At 31.2% G+C, this 19,969-nt stretch overlaps 1 protein-coding gene across 3 annotated transcripts in view; it reads right to left on the bottom strand.

The window, feature by feature from the left end:
- LOC118187381 (rho GTPase-activating protein 26-like) overlaps positions 1–19,969 on the bottom strand; it is a 349,938-nt gene that overhangs the window by 8,162 nt on the left and 321,807 nt on the right. For all 3 annotated transcript variants that reach the window (XM_035357592.2, XM_035357594.2, XM_035357595.2), the window contains 2 exons: positions 13,682–13,747; positions 6,559–6,638 (listed from right to left, as the gene is read on the bottom strand). In XM_035357592.2, coding sequence (XP_035213483.1) covers positions 6,559–6,638; positions 13,682–13,747 — 146 coding nt within the window. The remainder of the gene's footprint in view (positions 1–6,558; positions 6,639–13,681; positions 13,748–19,969) is intronic.

The raw sequence follows: 19,969 nt of genomic DNA, 5'->3' as shown, positions 1-19,969 counted from the left end.
AGTATTATTTGTTTAAAAACTAGCCATTTACGTGGCCAGCCTCCTAAACTAATTATCATAAAAAACAAAAATAAATCTTTATAAATAAAATAATGATTAATGATTTCAATGACACCATTTAATGTAATTTCATAAAAATATATAATATATATAATTAGACATCTCATGATTTTAATGTATTGTTATTTAAATCAATCATGTTAAAAAGTAGAAAAAATATTAAGAGCTCTATCATTTTTAAAACACTTAAGTTTGTTTTTCAGAGGCCTTCCAGATTAAATTGAAAGTTAAATATCTTAAGTTTAACTGAATAGCAATACGCTGGCATGTGGGAAATAAAAGATAAATATCTTACATTTTTCCAAATGGCAAGTCTCACATGTTAGAGATAAAAAGTTTTATTCTGAGTAATGCTGCCACCACTCACTTCTAATTGCTGAATTTGTTAATTAAAAATTCATGAAATTTGCATAAAATATGAAATAAATAAAAAAGTTTTGAAATTTAAAATTCAGCTTTCACATGAACATATTCAGGTGGACTATGTATATTCAAAATCTGATTGCTCTAGATGCTGTTGTTTTTTTGACAATATGGGGAAGATACACGCAGATTCTTCATTACTTACTTTTTAAAAAAAATAATACATCACGATAACATTTGGTGGCAACAATTTGAAAATTGCTTTGGGTAAAAAAGTGAGTTTTGAGGCTAATAGCACCTAATAAAAGGTAAATTAAATTACAATACATATTGCCCAGTATAGTGGAGTAAAGAAATATTGAGTTATACATGACTGTTAGATTAACTGTTCAGTTCATATTTTGATCCCTGCCATTATTTTCTGCTTAGACTATTAAAGGATGATTTATAAGTAAATTATGATGAAACTATGATGTCTGCAAATATGAATATAAAACTTCATATAATAATACAGTTTAAAGTCTGAGATCTAGAATTATTGTCACTTCAGCAATTCTAGATTTTAGGTCATTAATTTAAATCTATTAAAATTATGAAGTTAAAAATATGCAAGGTTATTTGTGAAATAATGAAGCATTTATGATCTTAAAGAACCCAAAAAAGGGGGTTGGGGATTCATTGTTAAACCAATTTATATTTTTTTCATTCTCAGTAACCTTTTTATCACTTTCTTCATAATTTATTGCAATACCTTTCAGATTTTAAACCATACTATATGTTTTGCCATCCATTAATTGATTGTCAATTTGGGCATTGTCACTACAGATGTCTTTCTTGCTATGCACACAAAAGGAAACCAGTGTGTGCGATGTTCCCCTCCAAACAAATAGTGGTCTTTGAAAAATCATTTATTGTGTACAGGGATTCACTTATTGTGGATTATTGTGTGTTTATTTTGGGATTAACTCATAATATAAGATATGAGTGCCGGCTTCTCATCTTCCACAAATAGTTAAGAGCCAAAAATAAAAGCATGACTTATTAGCCAAAACAGTATGCATGATGATTTGATATTACTATGGATATTGATGTTTATTTTTTGGAGAAAAACTTAGCTAATCAGAACAAAAATCAATTTACGGCATACTTGTTTTTGCTTAAGTATTATATTATCCATTCTTGCACTGCATATGACAAAAGAAAGATTTAAATAAAATAAATCAAAAGTTTGGATAATAATAGACCATTCTGGTTATTGAAGAACTGAATCTCAGCCTTTATATATTTTAATTTAATTCTATGTTGCTTGACATAAGCCCAATAAATAGTTTTAGTTAAATATAACCATTTACAGTAGTTCAGAATGAGTAGATAATTGAGTAGAGTAGTTAATTTCACCTCAGAAATAATTAAATTAAATACGCTCAAGTGCCAAAAAACTGGTACACTAAAGATGGATTATGCAAGTATGCAGTATTCCATGGACAGTGAATACTATACTTCCTGCACAGCAACCTAAATACATAAACCATAGCATCTTATATAGCAGTGGTTCTTAACCTTTTTGAGCCGCGACCCAAAAAAAGTCAATATTTTTTCATTGCTTTATTTTAGAGCATATTTGTAAAAACTTTAATCTTACAATGATGACTTATTTAACTTACAAATTTTTAATTTTTTTTATAATAATAAAGTTAAACAAAAGTACTTTTGATCCAAGAAAAATTTAATAAATAATCAAGTGTTTTTAATATTTTTATTGACCAAACTAAATAAATTTAAAACTTTTTTTAAATAATTGAAATTTAATCTTATAATAACATTTTATACGCTTTTAATGAGAACCTTGTGCTTGAATACATTTTGAAAGATCTGCAAACCTGGGTTGAATGCTTGTCCAGGAGCACCTTAAATCTATTTCTGGATTTAACTTGTTCCGGTGGTTGTTTTTGATTACACAGAGAGCCGAAAAACCAGCCTCACACATATATGTTGTTGAAAAGGGCAATAGTAATACTTTTAGGGCTTCTTTAACAATTATTGGCTTTTCGGTTTTTAGATTTAACCAGAAAGCACATAAAGATTGAGTGTTTTTGTAAAAATTGTATCGAAGTGCTTGGTCACTTTGAATTTCTATTAATTGTTCTTGAAATTGATTAATATTAATAAATTCCTCATGCAAATCACTTACATCAAAATCAAATGGCATTCGAACCCAATTATAATAAAAAACATGGTCTGCAGGAAAATACCGATCAAAGTCTGCTATTAGTTTTTCTAAATGATTAATAATAATTTTCTGTATTTAAAAATCTGTGATATTAATATTCTTGTCTTCAACAAGTAAATTAAGAGTCGGAAATGAAGCAAGTTTCTTTACTTCAACCTTATTTCTCCATAATTTGAGTTTATTTTTAAAACATGTAATTTTTTCAGTTAATTCAATAATAGTATGATTACGTCCTTGCATAGACATATTTAGATTATTTATTTCAAACAAAATATCTGCCAAATAAGCAACTTGAGTAATCCACTTCAACTCGGAGAATTTAGATGCTAATGGGTGTTTCTTTTCTCTCAAAAAAAATTCCACTTCTGTCCGCAATGATAATAAATACTCTTTGAACAACTTTGCCCCGGGACAGCCATCTAACTTCAAAGTAATATAATAAATGTTCGTATTCTGCACCAAATTCTGAACACAGTTCGCGGAAAATTCTACAGTTAAGAGCTCTTGATTTTATAAAATTGACTACCGTAACAATTTCATCCAAAACGATACTTAATTCGGGCGATAAATTTTTTGAAGCAAGATTTTGTCTATGTAAAAAACAATGAACCGATAAAATTTGTGAATTCATTTGTTTTGCTCTTGTCGAAAAACCCTTTTGAGATGCTGTCATGGCAGCTGCACCGTCGGTGCAAATACTGAAACACTGATTCCAATTTAATCCTTCTTCTTTAAAAAACGAATCGACAATGAGAAATATATCTTCACCTCTAGTTTTTGTTGACATTGATTTGCAAAATAAAAAATCCTCCTGTATATCTGTTAACCCTGGATACCGCACGTAAACCATTTGTTGAGCATTGTTACTTACATCTGTCGTTTCATCCAGTTGAATACTAAATAAACCAGCAATTTTTATAGCAGAAATAAGTTGATTCTTAATATCAAACGACATATCATTAATTCGTAAACGAATTGTATCATTTGATAATGGTACCTTTTGTAATTTCTTTGAAATTTCATCTCCGCACATGATACGAGCCATGTCAATGGCAGCAGGTTTTATAAGTTTTTCAGCAATATTATGGGGTTTCTTTTGTCTTGCAATATGCCAAGCCTCATAAAAAGAAGCAAGTGTAGCTTGTTTGGTAGAAATTAGAAAACTATTACTACTTGGTGCATCTAAACGCTGTCTTTTTAAATCGGCTTCTTTTCTTTCGAAAAAAGTACGATCTTTTCTCTCAAAGGAAAAATTTTTATGTTTTGCATCAAAATGTCTTTTAAGTTTGTTCGGTTTCATCGATTCATTACTTAGTATTTCACTGCACAAGACGCATTGTGGCTTGTTCATTCCTCCATCATAAATGCAAGTAAACCCTAATTCTAAAAATGCTTCCTTGTATTCACGTTTTGTCATTTTAGGGTGATTACAATTTTACAATATGCACTGCAGCTTGATCACTCCACTTTTAATAAACAGACAAAAATTGTTTCTAAAATGCTTGTATTCACGTTTCATGATTATTACACATTCCACTGTTATTCACAACATAATACACAGAAACGAGTTTTTGACAAAGATCTTGCAGCTGAGTGCAACTTTTTTACGTAAATATCATTAATATGCAAACAGAAATTAACAGAATACAATTTTCCGTTATTACTTCTTTATTCACACGAGTTAAATCGATAATATCTGCTTACATGTTTACAACCAACGGAAATTCCCCGGTTTCTTAAAAGTCGAAGTAAAAGTAGCTGATTGAAAGTGCTTTTAATTTTTACCAAAAGGTGTCACTACCAGAGAATGACTATGTTACCTACAACCTTATTGTGTCTGCGTGCACGTAAAGCAATGGCGTGAGTATTACCAACACCTCATAGAAGAAAGCTATAAGACAGAAATTGGATGTCACTTCTAGAAGGCCATTCGCGAAGAGCGGTAAAACCAATGCATTGTTTTAGAGAATAACTTGTATTAGAAAAAAACTCTTCTAGTAGGTGTTGGTATTTTTTATTTTTGTATATTAAAAGTTTTTTTTTAATTTGACTTAGCGCGACCCAATTTTTGTCGCGACCCATAGGTTAAGAACCGCTGTTATATAGCATATCAAATGTGCTCGATACCACTGATATCTTTGTTATCTCCTTAACTAAATCAATCAACCAACCAACTTCTGTTAATATGTGTTCTCTATAAATTCTTTTATTCATACTGATCCTTTCATCTGTTTAAAAGAGATTGAAACATAACTGGTCAGATCAGACATTTTTATCCACTGAGTATCTAAGTCTGAACTTCCAAGTGAGGGGAACTGCATAGCTGTGTTTTGCATTTATGAGGAGTTTGGTTAGGTGGCAACATGCCTAAAGTCCATATAATGAAGGAAGTGTTCCGTCCATGGTAATGTTTCTTAAGAGCTGAGAACTAAATTTCTGTTGGCTTTGTATGAGACAGTACTGTACCCCTATTGTGTGAAATGATTCTTACTTGTTGCTCCTGAATGTGTTCATAATACTTTTATGGCCATATTACTCTTGTAAGTTATGTTTTGCCAGAGTTCTTGTAGTCATGGCACTCTTTTGAAATGGTTATACATGAAAATCAAACTATGTGTCTTTAATTCTGGAATGCCATGACCCATCTTGCAACCTCCACCTGATAAAACCACAACCTTCCCAATCTCGTGGCAGAAGAAAAATTAGAAATTTGCCAAGATGCCTATTATTTTATATACTCTCTGGTGGATGTAATCAGTGACATACATAGGTATAGATCCCAATGTATTCTGTATAAGCTCAGTACCAGTTTTGGGGCATTTCAAGATACATTCATTAAAATAATTCAGCCAAAAAAAAAAAAAAAAATATGAAAAAGTTGTAGATAAGTATTTTGCAATACAAATTTGTTTTCTACTTAAAAATTTGTACTCATACTATTTTATTCATGTACAATTTTAAACCAATTTTCAATTACAGAAAAGAAAACCATAATACATAAATTAATAGTGGGTTAATCAAAATCGCAATAACAACCTTGCATTTAGCATACATATATTTAAACATTCGATCGATTTCGAGGGCAGCTAAAGGTTCCTCCTCATCAGGAGAACGAAATTACTAGAAAGGGGAAAAAAGAAGAAAAAGCATCGGCAAAGGAGTCTCGGAAACATGTGGTCATTATCAGCACTGCCACGTGGTCGTAACCGGATTTTGAATCAGAGTTACACTGGCCGCCTACTTTTACTGAGCCAGGCTGTCTGATCAAACATATAACACATAGACTAAAATGCAAAAAAATCAGTCAAAAAATAGGGGCAACTCCACCTTCAGGCACCAAGTCTGAACCTCAAATAAAGGAGGTCCCTTTATTCGAGGTTCAGACTTGGTGCCTGAAGGTGGAGTTGCCCCTATTTTTTGACTGACTGTGAAGGTGCAGCTGCTCCTCGCTCCCTATTTTTTAACTTCACTGATTTTTTGTGGGTTTTTCTCCCCCCATTTTAGTCTATATGTTGTGTTTTTGATCAGATAGCCTGGCTCAGTAAAAGTAGGTGGCCAATGTAGCTCTGATTCAAAATCTGGTTACGACCACATGCAGTGCTGATAACGACCACGTGTTTCTGAGACTCCTTTGCCGATGCTTTATTTTTCTTCTTTTTTCCCCTTTCTAGTAATTTCGTTATCCTGATGAGGAGGGACCTTTAGCTGCCTTCGAAATCGATCGAGTCTTTTAATATATGTATGCTAAATACAAGGTTGTTATTGCAATTTTGATTGTCACATTGGCGTGTTTCTCTTCTATTCTAATACTGGATTATCTAAATAATTAAAATTAGGTCTATTTAAAGAACTTCACTGAATTTTTTTGACACTGCATACTTTTAACATAGTGAAAAAAATCTTACCATTATATATAATTTGATTTGGTTCAAAAGATAATTCTGAATCATTTTCTCCAACACAAGCATACAGAGTGCGATATCTTCTGGAAATATAAAAAGATCAAAATTATGCATAGATGTATTCATATATATATATATATTAAAGTATCAAAAAATGTTTTATTTTAAAACATAATTATCCCAATATTATTTCCATGGAATATGCTGCTGAAAATTAATCAGTTATAGATAAGCAATTAAAGATTTAGAACCAAATCCACAAAGACACAAAAGTAATGAAATGCAAAATTAGTAAAATCCAAAATTCCCTATACATATGTAAGAAATCAACCAAACCAAAAGAATTATAGATACAGAAAATACAAAAATTACAGAAATTACAAAAAATTTATAGGAAGAGGAATGCAATCAAAATCTGATTCAACATTATCAAGAGGAGACAGATCAGATTCAATTTAGACCCTTCTCACCAGAAAACTACTGCGTTTCTGTTCATCCAAAATCAGCTGATGAACCATTCTAAATTATTTAATTATAACAGTTCACTCAAAAATTTTGAAATCCTGCTCAATGCAGAGGAAATCTGTTAATGAAATACATACAAATATATATAAAAAGTTCCAGTGTTAAATAAAGTAAAAGAAATTAATTAGACACTTTTTACTGAATTTAAGATTGAAATTAAAATGTAGTTATACAAAATATACACAAAAATTAGCAAATAACATTGAAATAAAAATTTACAAAGAGCAAAACGAAAACCAAAAGAACGAAATTAAAAAATAGACTCTTAAGGCTTGCCAGTTTGGCTTCACTGGCAAAACAAATTGGTGATGGCAAGTTAGAAATCTCCCAAATGGTTAATTAAAATTTATAAGTAATTTTCAAATTTTTTAGATTTGGAATGTATGATAGTAATGGAAGAAAAGAAACAGAGATTAGAAAAGAATAAAGTCTTTATGCCATGAGCTTATCATGACGATTTAGAACGGAACAGGCCCTCTATTGATGAAGTCAAGGAAAATTGTACATTAAAACAATTATATATAATCATATAAAATTCTTTAAAACAATCTTCTTTATCTTTCTCTAATTTGAGCTTTCAGAAAAAAATCATTGCTTTAAAAATTTTTATAAGATCCGACTACTCCTGCTGTTGTTCAATTTATAAGCACCTTTTTTAATTCTAGTAATTTGATTAAAAATTGTATTTGCTGTTACTTTTCTAGAGATATTGGCATTCCAATTTATAAGTTCACTTGCAGAAAAATTAAATTCTCTTCTTTATCAAATAGTCTTATTTCTTTAAGATTGTTAATGCTAAGATCCAGATAATCTACAACTTCGTGATTTTTATTGGTCTTATTAAGTTTTCGATAGTTGGGGTAGATGTTGCTAATTTCAATAAGATTATTATTGCTCAGTATATCTGAAAGTGTGTTTAAATTTATTGAAATCATTCTCATTTTCCTCCTCTTGATACCGTTGAATCAGATTTTGATTGCATTCCTCTCCCTATACATTTTTAGAATTTTTGTAGTCCTCATATCTATAATTCTTTTGGTTTGATGATTATTTGTTACATATTTATAGGGAATTTTGGATTTTACTGGTTTTTCACGTCTTTGAGGAATTTGTTCTAAATTTCTTATTTCTTAAAGTTCCCCAAATTTCACTGAAACTCTTTATCAATCAAATAATTAATTTATTTTTTTACTATGACTTTATTTATTTTCTATTGAAATTCGTGACAGCAGTATAGCTGAAGGTAGGAGGGTGAGGTAATTGGTTGGTGCATAGTCGAATTTCGAGCAAAGGGACAACCATCAAATTCATGTGCACATTTGGGAAATCTGCTTCAGGGACTTTGTTAGCCTTACAAACAGTTTACAGTGATGATTCTTTACAGAAAACAGCCTTTCACGAATGGTTTCAAGATTTTTGAGGTGGACAGGAATCGCCAAAGACGAGTCACAATATGAGACTTTCAACCTCCAGAAACGAAGGAATGGCCAAGCAAATGAAACAGATCAGACTGAAGAAAGACCATCAACGAGTTGACACAGAAAGTGGGATCTCTCATGGATCCATTCACGCATTCCTGTCAGATGATTTGAAGATGAAACGTATGAAGTGCAAAGTGAACCCGAATCAGAAGGAAATACAGCAGTTGACCATGGTCGAATATTTTGAAAAAGCAGAAAGAACTCGACCTTTCTTGAAATGATTGTTACTGGTAATGAGACCTGCATGTATGCTGATGACCTGAAGACAAAGATGCAGTCATAAAAATGGCATATAACATTCTCTCATCCGCGAAAGAAATCACATTATGTCAAATGCAACAAAGCAGTGGAGTAATCTTTAATTCAAGCCCAGAGTGAATTTCTAAATTCAGGAAGTATTCCTCATTCGATCACAATATTTCAACCATGCAGCAACATGCACCTAAATCACTTGTACTATTTTAACTTTTAATATAAAATTTGTTAAATTCATATTTTCAGCTATAATTCTTTTACTAAATAAATTATAAATATATACTAAATAAAATAAGTTATACTAAATAAAATAAGACAAATTGCTAATGCTTAAACATAAATAATATTATAAAGAAAGAGTTTGATTAACCCTTTATTGCATCGTGTCCACTCTAGTAGACAAAAGTTTAAATTTGTAAACAACTGTCGATCATAGATGGCGTATAGCATCCCTAAGTAAAGCATTGCTATTTGGAAAATGGCTGCTATTTCTGTTTCCCCGCTAGTACAATTTCTCATAGTAAACATTATATAATATTACTTACACTTTCTTATACTGCCATTTTTATTCATAATTAGTAATTTTAGACATTTTATTTTAAATGTCAGTTTGAGAAAGTTGTAGAGTGGGTAGATAAAGTTCTACCGGAAAGAGTGAATTGAGACCCAAATGTACTGCTTATCAAGCCAAAACACTACTGGAAATGTTTATGTTTGGTAAGGAATTTCTAGAACAGTTGACATTTGAATCCAACAGTTACAGGTTACCAAACTGTAGCAAAATGAATTCAATCACAATCGCCGAAATGAAGGTATATTGGGGGATCTGTATGTACATGTAAACAACTGTCGATCATAGATGGCGTATAGCATCCCTAAGTAAAGCATTGCTATTTGGAAAATGGCTGCTATTTCTGTTTCCCCGCTAGTACAATTTCTCATAGTAAACATTATATAATATTACTTACATTTTCTTATACTGCCATTTTTATTCATAATTAGTAATTTTAGACATTTTATTTTAAATGTCAGTTTGAGAAAGTTGTAGAGTGGGTAGATAAAGTTCTACCGGAAAGAGTGAATTGAGACCCAAACGTACTGCTTATCAAGCCAAAACACTACTGGAAATGTTTATGTTTGGTAAGGAATTTCTAGAAAAGTTGACATTTGAATCCAATAGTTACAGGTTACCAAACTGTAGCAAAATGAATTCAATCACAATCGCCGAAATGAAGGTATATTGGGGGATCTGTATGTACATGTCAGTTGTTGATTTACCATTTAAAAGATGGTAACGATCACTGCAAACAAGGCAGGAAATGATTTCAAATGCAATGACCGTAAATCATTGGGAAGAGATTTGTATGCATGTATATATATGCATGCTGTTAACTGTAGTGAACAAACTGTAGCAATTATTTAAAACGGAATTTGAATAAAATTACTTTTTTTTATTATTACTAAGGTTATTTTAAGTAGAAAAATACAGACATTTTCGTTTAACGTCTCTAGATTATTTGCATGCAACAAAGGCTTAATAATACAGTCAAAAGTCGTTAATTCGGACACCCATAATCCGGAATGATCTATAATCCGGACCTCAAAACTACAAACTTTCTGCGCATGCGTTGCGTTGACGCATGCGCATAGGCGTTTACGTGTGTGTGTAAAAATGCGTTCAGATGTAGTCATAAGGGCATAAAATACGGGAGACCCGTTCACACGTGCGAGAACGAGGTGTAAGCCGTGGCCAATGAGAGAAGCTAAATTTGTGCATGCGTGGAATGTCTACAACTTTTCCGCGCTGTTCTCCCGTTCGATTGATTTCCCACGTTCGCTCTGCTTGTTTTTTCGTTGTGTCATGGCTTTTTCAGCTCGCCACAAAGTTTTACTGGCTCAACAAAATGATCTTTTATCTGCTCTTCTCATTAGCCAAGAGGCAACAGAAGAAGGTAAAAAACAAAAAAGAACCAAATGGTCGAGAGATATTTTTTTGAAAGACCAATACTTGGTTGGCACATATATTTCTGTGCAAAGCAGTATGGAATATACTGTAGTACTCTCTATACTATAAACATGCACATGCATATTTATATATATATAAAACCTTCTTCAATTTTTATATATAATTTCTCTTAGGAGAAATACGATATTCTAAATATGCCTAATTAAAAAAAAAGTCTTGAGGATAACTAACAGATAGCCTGTATATAATATTTTTCCATTTTCCAGGTGTGAAAGCAGTTAAGCTAAAAACAGTACTTACCATACATTATTATTATTTTTTTTAATTTTCAATCAAAAGGAACATGTTTCTATGACAGTGAAACATGTGTGCTTAGCATTCCTTATTCACTGTCCCTGTCGATCACTATAGTAGTTTGCTGCACTACCAGTATCAATTATCACTAGTACTAGTATCCCACAACAGGTCACAATAACCAGCAATCACAACTAGTACAATACTAGGAAACGTTCACCCAACAATGTATTTTATGCTCAATCATTAAATACATTTTGCTGTGTCGCCAGCTGTTTGTATACACCTATTTCTAATAATTTGCATGTATAAGCTGCACCCCTGAATTTAATTTCAATGTATGCTGTCATTTCTATTTACAACCAAATCTCAAAAGTAATTTCACATTGACAAATTTTAGGTACCCAAGTCTTCAAATACATCAAAATTATAAACATTCATACCTTATCCAGAAATTTCTACCAGAGAAATAGCATGAATTTAATGATCAAAATTCCATTCAAATGATAGTAATAAAGAGTGGATAATAATAATAAATACTATTCATTAAATTACAGTCCATGTTACGAATTATGTGTGCTATTCAGTTTCATTAAAAGTAAATTCCTTTCATGGAGAACGTAATTAAAAAACAGAACAGAACTTCAACAGGAGACAAAACTGTCTAGACTCTTGACTATTTTAAGGATATTTCACTACATTTTTTCCTTCTTGGAATTCATAAGAGCATTTTCTCAAAAGATTAATCTTTTATTACTTATACAAAGCTTACACCATTGAACTATTGTGACTATTCTTAAATAAGTGAAAATAATTTTTTCTTTTTTCTTTAAAGTAATATTTTTACTGTTAAAAAAAACAGCAGATTCTTGATATTGATTTGATGTTTTAGTAAAATTAATTCATGAAGTTTGTCTGGAAAGAAAATCAGCATTTGAAGCAAATAGCAATACAATATTTCCAGCTTTTTCAAAAAATTTATTCTTAAATACAAAAATAATTAAACAGGAAAAAAATTATAGTAATAATTTTTAAAAAAAATTATAGACAGAAAGAAACTAATAATAATAATTTACACGGAAAAAATAAAATTTTTGCAATCGTGCATTTTTTAAAGAATTTTCATAATAAAATGAAAAATATTGGATGGAATCAATTATCTACAGGATCATACATAGCGTGCATAATCCTGAGCTTAACTTTCGCTTTACGAGTTTCATCCATATTTTTCAATATAAATTGAAAAACTCATTAAAAATGCATGTCATCATCATAGATTTCTTGCGAGATCAACTCTTTATTTCGTTCGGATACGATTACAACTCATTATTTCGTTCGAATACAATTACAACTCATTCAGATACGATGTGTTCCATATTAAAAAAAAACATCGCCTTCGATGTGACAGAGAAATCGTCTAAAGAAAGCCGCTTCGTTTTAGCTTCGCTCTGATTGGTTGACGCTTATCCCAAACTCGGCGTAGTTAAAAACTTTGAACCCTATGCCACGAGCCTTAAACCAGATTCTGTGACGTAGTAGAGACTGGTTGCCTTAGCAACGGAGCTCAGCTTTAACCACTTATGTCCCTTACGCCCTCGTCTGAACGGGGCCTAAGACCTTTACGGCTTGCGCGTGCTTGTGAATTGCGTGTGCGCGTGCGCATAAAACGTTTATGTATGCGCGTTTAATGTATAACGGACGGTATAAACTAAGCTAAAATTACCTAATTCAGTTAGTGTTGCAGATTGCGTTGTTTCTTAATCTTCGAATTGGATCCGGCTTATTATTTTTTGCAGACTGTTAGAGCAATTTTATAAAAGTAAGCTTGAAATTTCGATTATATCAAATAGAATTTCCGATATATATTTGCTCATATGTAAAGGATCTAAAGCGAAAGTATGTTTCGAAATCCGAAATCTGTTTATCAATTTCACACTGCTTGGCAGGGGAAATGCCGCGGCACGCAATGAATTGGAAGTTGATCTGTCAGCACATCTTCAGGGCAGATGTTTTTATTTTATTTGGCTTATAATTCCTTACTAAATGTAGTATTTCATCTCGATGTACTCCGTCTTTGATATGATTTAAAACAAGTTCCTCGTCATTATAATTCGCTTCCGATAGTGAAGAAAGTAACAGAGGTTATTGAAAACGCAAAAATTTCGATTGACAAATTAGTCGGTATTCTCGACACAGCAATTATAGGACTTGAACAGCGGAACTTTAGAAATTATGTCTGTTTAATTGAATTAAAGAGAAAGTATTATCACATGAAACGAAGCAACTTAAACAACTTACATTGAAAGAAATGTTTAATAAAGTAAACAAATAAATATTAAGCTTTTCTTTTTGTAAATTTTGATACCCTTTAGACCATAATTGTTCTTTATTTCATAAATTACAGTTTCATATTTTTAATTTTGTAATTTCTGCATGCCATCCTACCAGATTTAAACTGATGATCTATAATCCGGAAAAATCGATAATCCGGAATCGCCGAAGTCCTGACGATTCCGGATTAACGACTTTTGACTGTATATGCAATTTAAAACAATAATTTAGCAAGTCATTCTCCCCTTAAGTTCCTATATGAGTATAATCTTACCTGCTGTTGCCAGAGGGAATAGAAGATGAAGATGATGATGATGATGTTGATGGACTAGCAGGGAACCTAGTATAATAAAAATTAATTAAGTGTTTTGCAGCGAGTTATGAAATGAAAAGATAAAAGAAAATAATATACATGACAACAACATTAGAATTATTATACTTCTACCTTTTGCTGTTTTAAGCACTGCACAGGCTAAACTGAGTTTTGTATTAGCTAAAATTGCATTTTGTACTAGCATTACACACTTGCAAATGAGTTATACAATAGTTCAATACTAAATGTATTGCTAAACCAATTTATTTGATTTATGCAACATCTTATAATATTATTCGGTACTTTTCCGTTTTGCCAGCACAGGCGATAAAGTCTCCAATAATGGTACAACTGATGCCAAACGGAATATCTTCGATGGTAACCTTTTACGCCTCATGTTCAAAAACAAGTTGCAACCATTTCTTATCAGATTGATTATTTCTTTCAATACTGGTATACAATTACATAAAATATTTACCAGATAGCTCAATTTTATGCCCTAAGGCCATTTGCCGTAATTAAGTCAATTGGGATGCAATCACAGCACTCACCTGAAGGCGAAAATATAGAAAAGGCGAAGTCAAGCATTAAATTCATCAATTCTAAGGAGAATGCACTATCGAAGTAAAGCACTGTGGTTTTACATAATTTCCGAGTAAACTATTCATATGAATTGAAATAATTCTTGCATTTAAACTTGCATTCCAAATTAAGATTTAGCTTGAAATTAATGTAGATAATTACTGAGAGAATTAGATTTTTTTAGCGTACTTCACATGAGATGAGATCACTAGGGGTCACGTGATACGAACCGGCGGATCAGGATGTTCAACCATGAGAGCATTGTAAATTCTTAAATTAATGTCTTTTTACAAATTTATTGTCTTTTTACAAAATTTTAAATGATATTAAAATGTTTCTGCCTTCAAAATAAAAATTCTTAGAACTAACATCTGTTAGCATTTTTTATGTGTATAATGTATGTTGTCGCCAATAAGGTCTGCTTGGCGAGATTTGCACCGGCGAAACGGAAAGTCCCCTTTATTTTTTATATCTTATAATTTCTCATTATTACTCCTTCTATAAAAAAGATTATATGTATCTATATACAGTCAAAAGTCTAATTCGGACGTCCATAATCCGGAATGATCTATAATCCGGACCTCAAAGCTACCAACGCATGCGTGTAATACCTTTATGCATGCGCATATGCGTGTACGCATGCGCATAATACGTTTATGCATGCGCGTTTAATGTATAACGCATGGTATAAGCTAGAGCAATTTTATAAAAGTAAGCTTGAACTTTCGATTATGTGAAAAAGAATTTCCGATTCTGGATCTGCCAAAGGATCTACAAAGCGAAAGCATGTTTCGATGTCCATCAAACAAAAAGTGGAATTGCTGCAAAAAATGGATAAAGGCATATCCTTTCTTTCTCTAACCATTCCGAAATCTGTTTATGAGTTTCACCCTGCTCTGCGGGGGGAGGGGGGTAGGACGGCATGGCTCACAATGAACTGGAAGTTGATCTGTCAGCACTATCCTTTTCTTCAGGGCAGATGTTTTTATTTTATTCAGCTTATAATTCCTTATTAAATGTAGTATTTCATCTCGTTGTACTCCGTTTTTCATATGATTTAAATCAAATTCCTCATCATTATAAATATCACGAATACACATCAAATAGTTTTCTGGTTGCAATTTTCTAATTTTGACTATGCATAATGTATGCTTAATGCATGTGTGCATTGAAAAAAATGTTTAATAAAGTAAACAAATAAATATTAAGCTTTTTTTTTTTTTTTTGGTAAAATTTGATATCCTTTAGATCATAATTGCTCTTTATTTCATAAATTACGGGATCTATAATCCGGAAAAACCGATAATCTGGAATCGCCAAAGTCCCGACAAGTCCGAATTAAAGACTTTCGACTGTATTATCATCTTATCTATAAAGAAAAATAGTTTTAATTTTTTAATTCATTTTTATAATTTATGTATGTATTTAAAATTCATTAAAATAAAAAACTTCTAATAAACTATATTCATTTAAAATGTAAAACTTCTAATAAGCATATTACCCCTTTTCAGTTTTTTACATTACATCATCAAATTTTTATTTTCTATGTATAAACCAAAAATAATAGCTAAAAGTAAAAAAAAAAATCAAATGCAATAGAATTTCTCAAAGGCTTAAATTAAATTTAAAAAGCGATTTTGCAATGAAGAAAATTTTTTGAAAACTATTTTAATGAGGAATAATATATATATACATATATTTATAATTTATATTAAAACATAGAAATGCTTCTTACTGAAAAATATGACAGTATCACTACAAACAAAAATTATGAGAAATCCAATTTGATATTAAATATAATAAATATCCTACAATTTAGACCTATTCAAGTATGATTATCTCAAAAATTCTACATATACAAGCTCATCGAAGGTATTGAGACACTTTTTAGAAATGAACGATTTTTGTTGCGATTTTATGGCAGTGGCCACAAGCCCAAACTGCATGCCAGTTGAATACATGATATGAAAACAGCTGAAGGGCCAGAAGTTATTTTTAAACAAAATGAAAAATTTTATTAACAAAATAAAAAATATTTTAAATCAGTTTAAAATTTTGTTTACTAAATATTTATCAAAACATACAGTCAAAAATCTTTAATCTGGACTCGTCGAGACTTCAGCGATTCCGGATTAGGGGTTTTTCGGGATTATAGATCATCAATTTAAATCTGGTAAGATGCCATGCAGAAATTATAAAATTAAAAATATGAAACCATTATTTATGAAATAAAGAGCAATTATGATCTAAAGGGTATCAAAATTTAGAAAAAAAAAAAAGCTTAATACTTATTTGTTTACTTTATTAAACATTTCTTTCAACACGCGCATGCGTAAAGCATACATTACACATAGTCGAAATTAGAAAATTGCAACCAGAAAACTATTTTATGTGTATTCGTGATATTTATAATGATGAGGAATTTGATTTAAATCATATGAAAGACGGAGTACATCGAGATGAAATACTACATTTAGTAAGGAATTATAAGCCGAATAAAATAAAAACATCTGCCCTGAAGATTAGGATAGTGCTGACAGATAAATTTCTAGTTCATTGCGCGCAGCAACGTACCCCCTCTGCAGGGCAGCGTGAAATTGATAAACAGATTTTGGAATGGTTTGAGAAACAAAAGATATGTCTTTATCCATTTTTTGCAGCAGTTCCACTTTTTGTTTGATGGGCATCAAAACATGCTTTCGCTTTGTGGATCCTTTGGCAGCTCCAGAATCGAAAATTCTTTTTGACATAATCGAAAGTTCAAGCTTACTTTTTATAAAATTGCTTTAACAGTCTGCAAAAAATAATAAGCCGGATCCGATTCAAAGATTAAGGAACAATACAATCTGCAACATTAACTGAAATAGATAATTAGATAATTTTAGCTTAGCTTATACTGTCCATTATACATTAAATGCGCATGCGTAAACGTACTATGCGCGTTATGTGCATGCGTATTATGCGCATGCCTAAAGGCATTATGGCATGCACAGAAAGTTTGTAGCATTGAGGTCCGGATTATGGACGTCCACTGGTATATGGTACAGTGAACTGTGCCATAAATGGTGGCAGTTCATCTTGACAATATATATCAGGACACAGATTGGCAGGTTTGGCAAAGAATTACCTGAAGGAATCAGTTTACTCCTGTACTAGAATCAGAAATCTAATATACTGCGGTATTCATTACTTCTGCTACCAAAATCAATAGTGAAATCCAATGTACATCAATATTCGTTATTAATAGCACAACTATTGAAATAAAAGATTTCGTAAAATTTTTTATTTCAACTTTCACCAGTTTCAAATCTGTTACTAACAGGATGCTATGACACTGAATGCCATTTATATTCTTCTAGAAAAAGAACAGGTTGTGACAATAGCAAAAATGACTAATACTTTAACTAAATATATACTTTAAAAATTTGTTTCCAATATTTTTGGAAAGATAGATCAGTGGTCTCAAATTGGTGGTCTGAGGGCTTTTGCTGGCCAAATGAAGCAATTTTAGGAGGCCTGCAAATACATTTCTTGTAAATTATTGAGTTTTATTATTACAAGAATTAGAAGGAAAAGTTTAAGATTTTAATGGTTTGAAATCCAACGTTACATTTTTTTTCATTATCAAAAATGAACACGAGTAATGATTTCAAAATCCTGGAAATTGACTAATTAATTTACACTATGATATAAATCTTATTCAAAGATCAGAAGACACAAATTTTATTAACTTTTATTACTACTTGTCAAAAGATAAATATTCTCAGCTACAAATTTTTTCAATAAGAATGGATGCTTTGTTTCGGAGTACATGCGAAGAACTTTTTTCCCATAGTCTGAAAGTTAATAAGTCTACAAAAGAATCAGATTGCCAATGGTATCTATAATTTGTGATGAAGATACAGTCAAAAGTCGTTAATTCGGACACCCATAATCCGGAATGATCTATAATCTGGACCTCAAAGCTAAAATCTTTCTGCGCATGCGCAGCGTTGGCACATGCACACAGACGCTTTACGTGTGCGAGTAAGACCTTGACGACTGCGCATATGCGTGTGTGCAAGTGCAGAATACATTTTCGCCTGCGCGTTTAATGTATAACGGAGAGTGTAAGCTAAAATTATCTATTTCAGTTAACATTAATGATTGCGTTGTTCCTTAATCTTCGAATTGGATCCCACTTATTATTTTTTGCAGACTGTAAGAGCAATTTTATAAAAGTAAACTTGAACTTTCGATTATGTCAAATAGAATTTCCGATGCTGGAGCTCCCAAAGGATCTACAAAACGAAAGTATGTTTCGATGTCCATCAAACAAAAAGTGGAATTGCTGCAAAAAATAGATAAAGACATGAAGAAGGTGACAGAGAGGTTAGTGAAAACGAAAAAATTTCGATTGACAAGTTAGTCGGTATTCTAGGCACAGCAATTACGGAACTTGAACAGCGGAACTTTGTAACTGAACAAGAAATTATGTCTGTTTATAGAATAAAAGAGAAAGTATTATCACATAAAACGAAGCAACTTAAACAACTTACATTGATAGAAATGTTTAATAAAGTAAACAAATAAATATTAAGCTTTTTTTTGTAAATTTTGTTACCCTTTAGATCATAATTTTTCTTTATTTCATAAATTACGGTGTTATATTTTTAATTTTAGAATTTCTGCATGCCATCTTACGAGATTTAAACTGAAGATCTATAATCCAGAAAAATCGATAATCCGGAATCGCCGAAGTCCCGACCAGTCCGGATTAACGACTTTTGACTGTACTTTCTGGTAATTTTCCTCCAGGATTACAAACTTTATGACAATCGAAACACCATGAAATGTTGTAAGAGAAAGGTGTTGTAATAAACAAAGAAGTTATAATTATTAACATAAAAAAATTTTTGGGTGCAAATCTAATAAATAAAAGATCAGTAATCTAATAAATAAAAGAAAGAGAACAAACAGGTTGTTGCTATTGTTTCTCAAGTTTTGTCTCTCTTAGAAAGTTTTCATGTATTTCTTTTCAGTTTAAGTTAACAATAAAAAAATATTTAGCAGTTACTTTAATATATTTCAATTATTTGAATAAATGTCAATATGAAAATTCTAAAACTTATCTGTCAATACATTTGAATTACAAATTGTAACTAGAAATTTCTTGCAGATACCAACCTTTGGATTTCAGGTAGAAAATAAGTATAAATTTTAATTTTTCTTTGAATTATTTTTATATGTAGTACAATGTTTTTTGATTTAGTGAACAAATTTTGTTTTGCTAACAAAAAAATTATTTTTCTTTCTTTTTTTATTATGGTCTGGTCAACTACTTTCAGTCCTGCATTTGGCCCATTTGAAATTTGAGTTTGAGACCGAGATAAAATATCTAAACATCATAAAATAGAAACAGTAATTCAGACATATCTATCATTTCCCTATTATAGAAGAGGATCATCACTAGTTTTAGTGAGAGATCTCTTAACTGACTAACACAATTATGTGACATGTTTCTTTTGACCATTAAAGATTCATCAGCGAGTAAAAAATAACAACTCCATTCCCCATCAAACATCTAATATATCTTCTTTAAGCCAAATTTAGACCTTAAAATGTCAATGGTCTTACTTTTCCTGCTTCATTTGTCATGCAAATAACACTTTCAACCAGATGTTAAAA

Source organism: Stegodyphus dumicola, chromosome 9 (assembly GCF_044657685.1).
Source record: "Stegodyphus dumicola isolate Sdum_Otavi_A_Nest chromosome 9, ASM4465768v1".
Lineage (NCBI taxonomy): Eukaryota > Metazoa > Arthropoda > Arachnida > Araneae > Eresidae > Stegodyphus > Stegodyphus dumicola.
The sequence above is the reverse complement of the archived record's forward strand: the minus strand, read 5'-3'. Positions and strand labels throughout refer to the sequence as shown.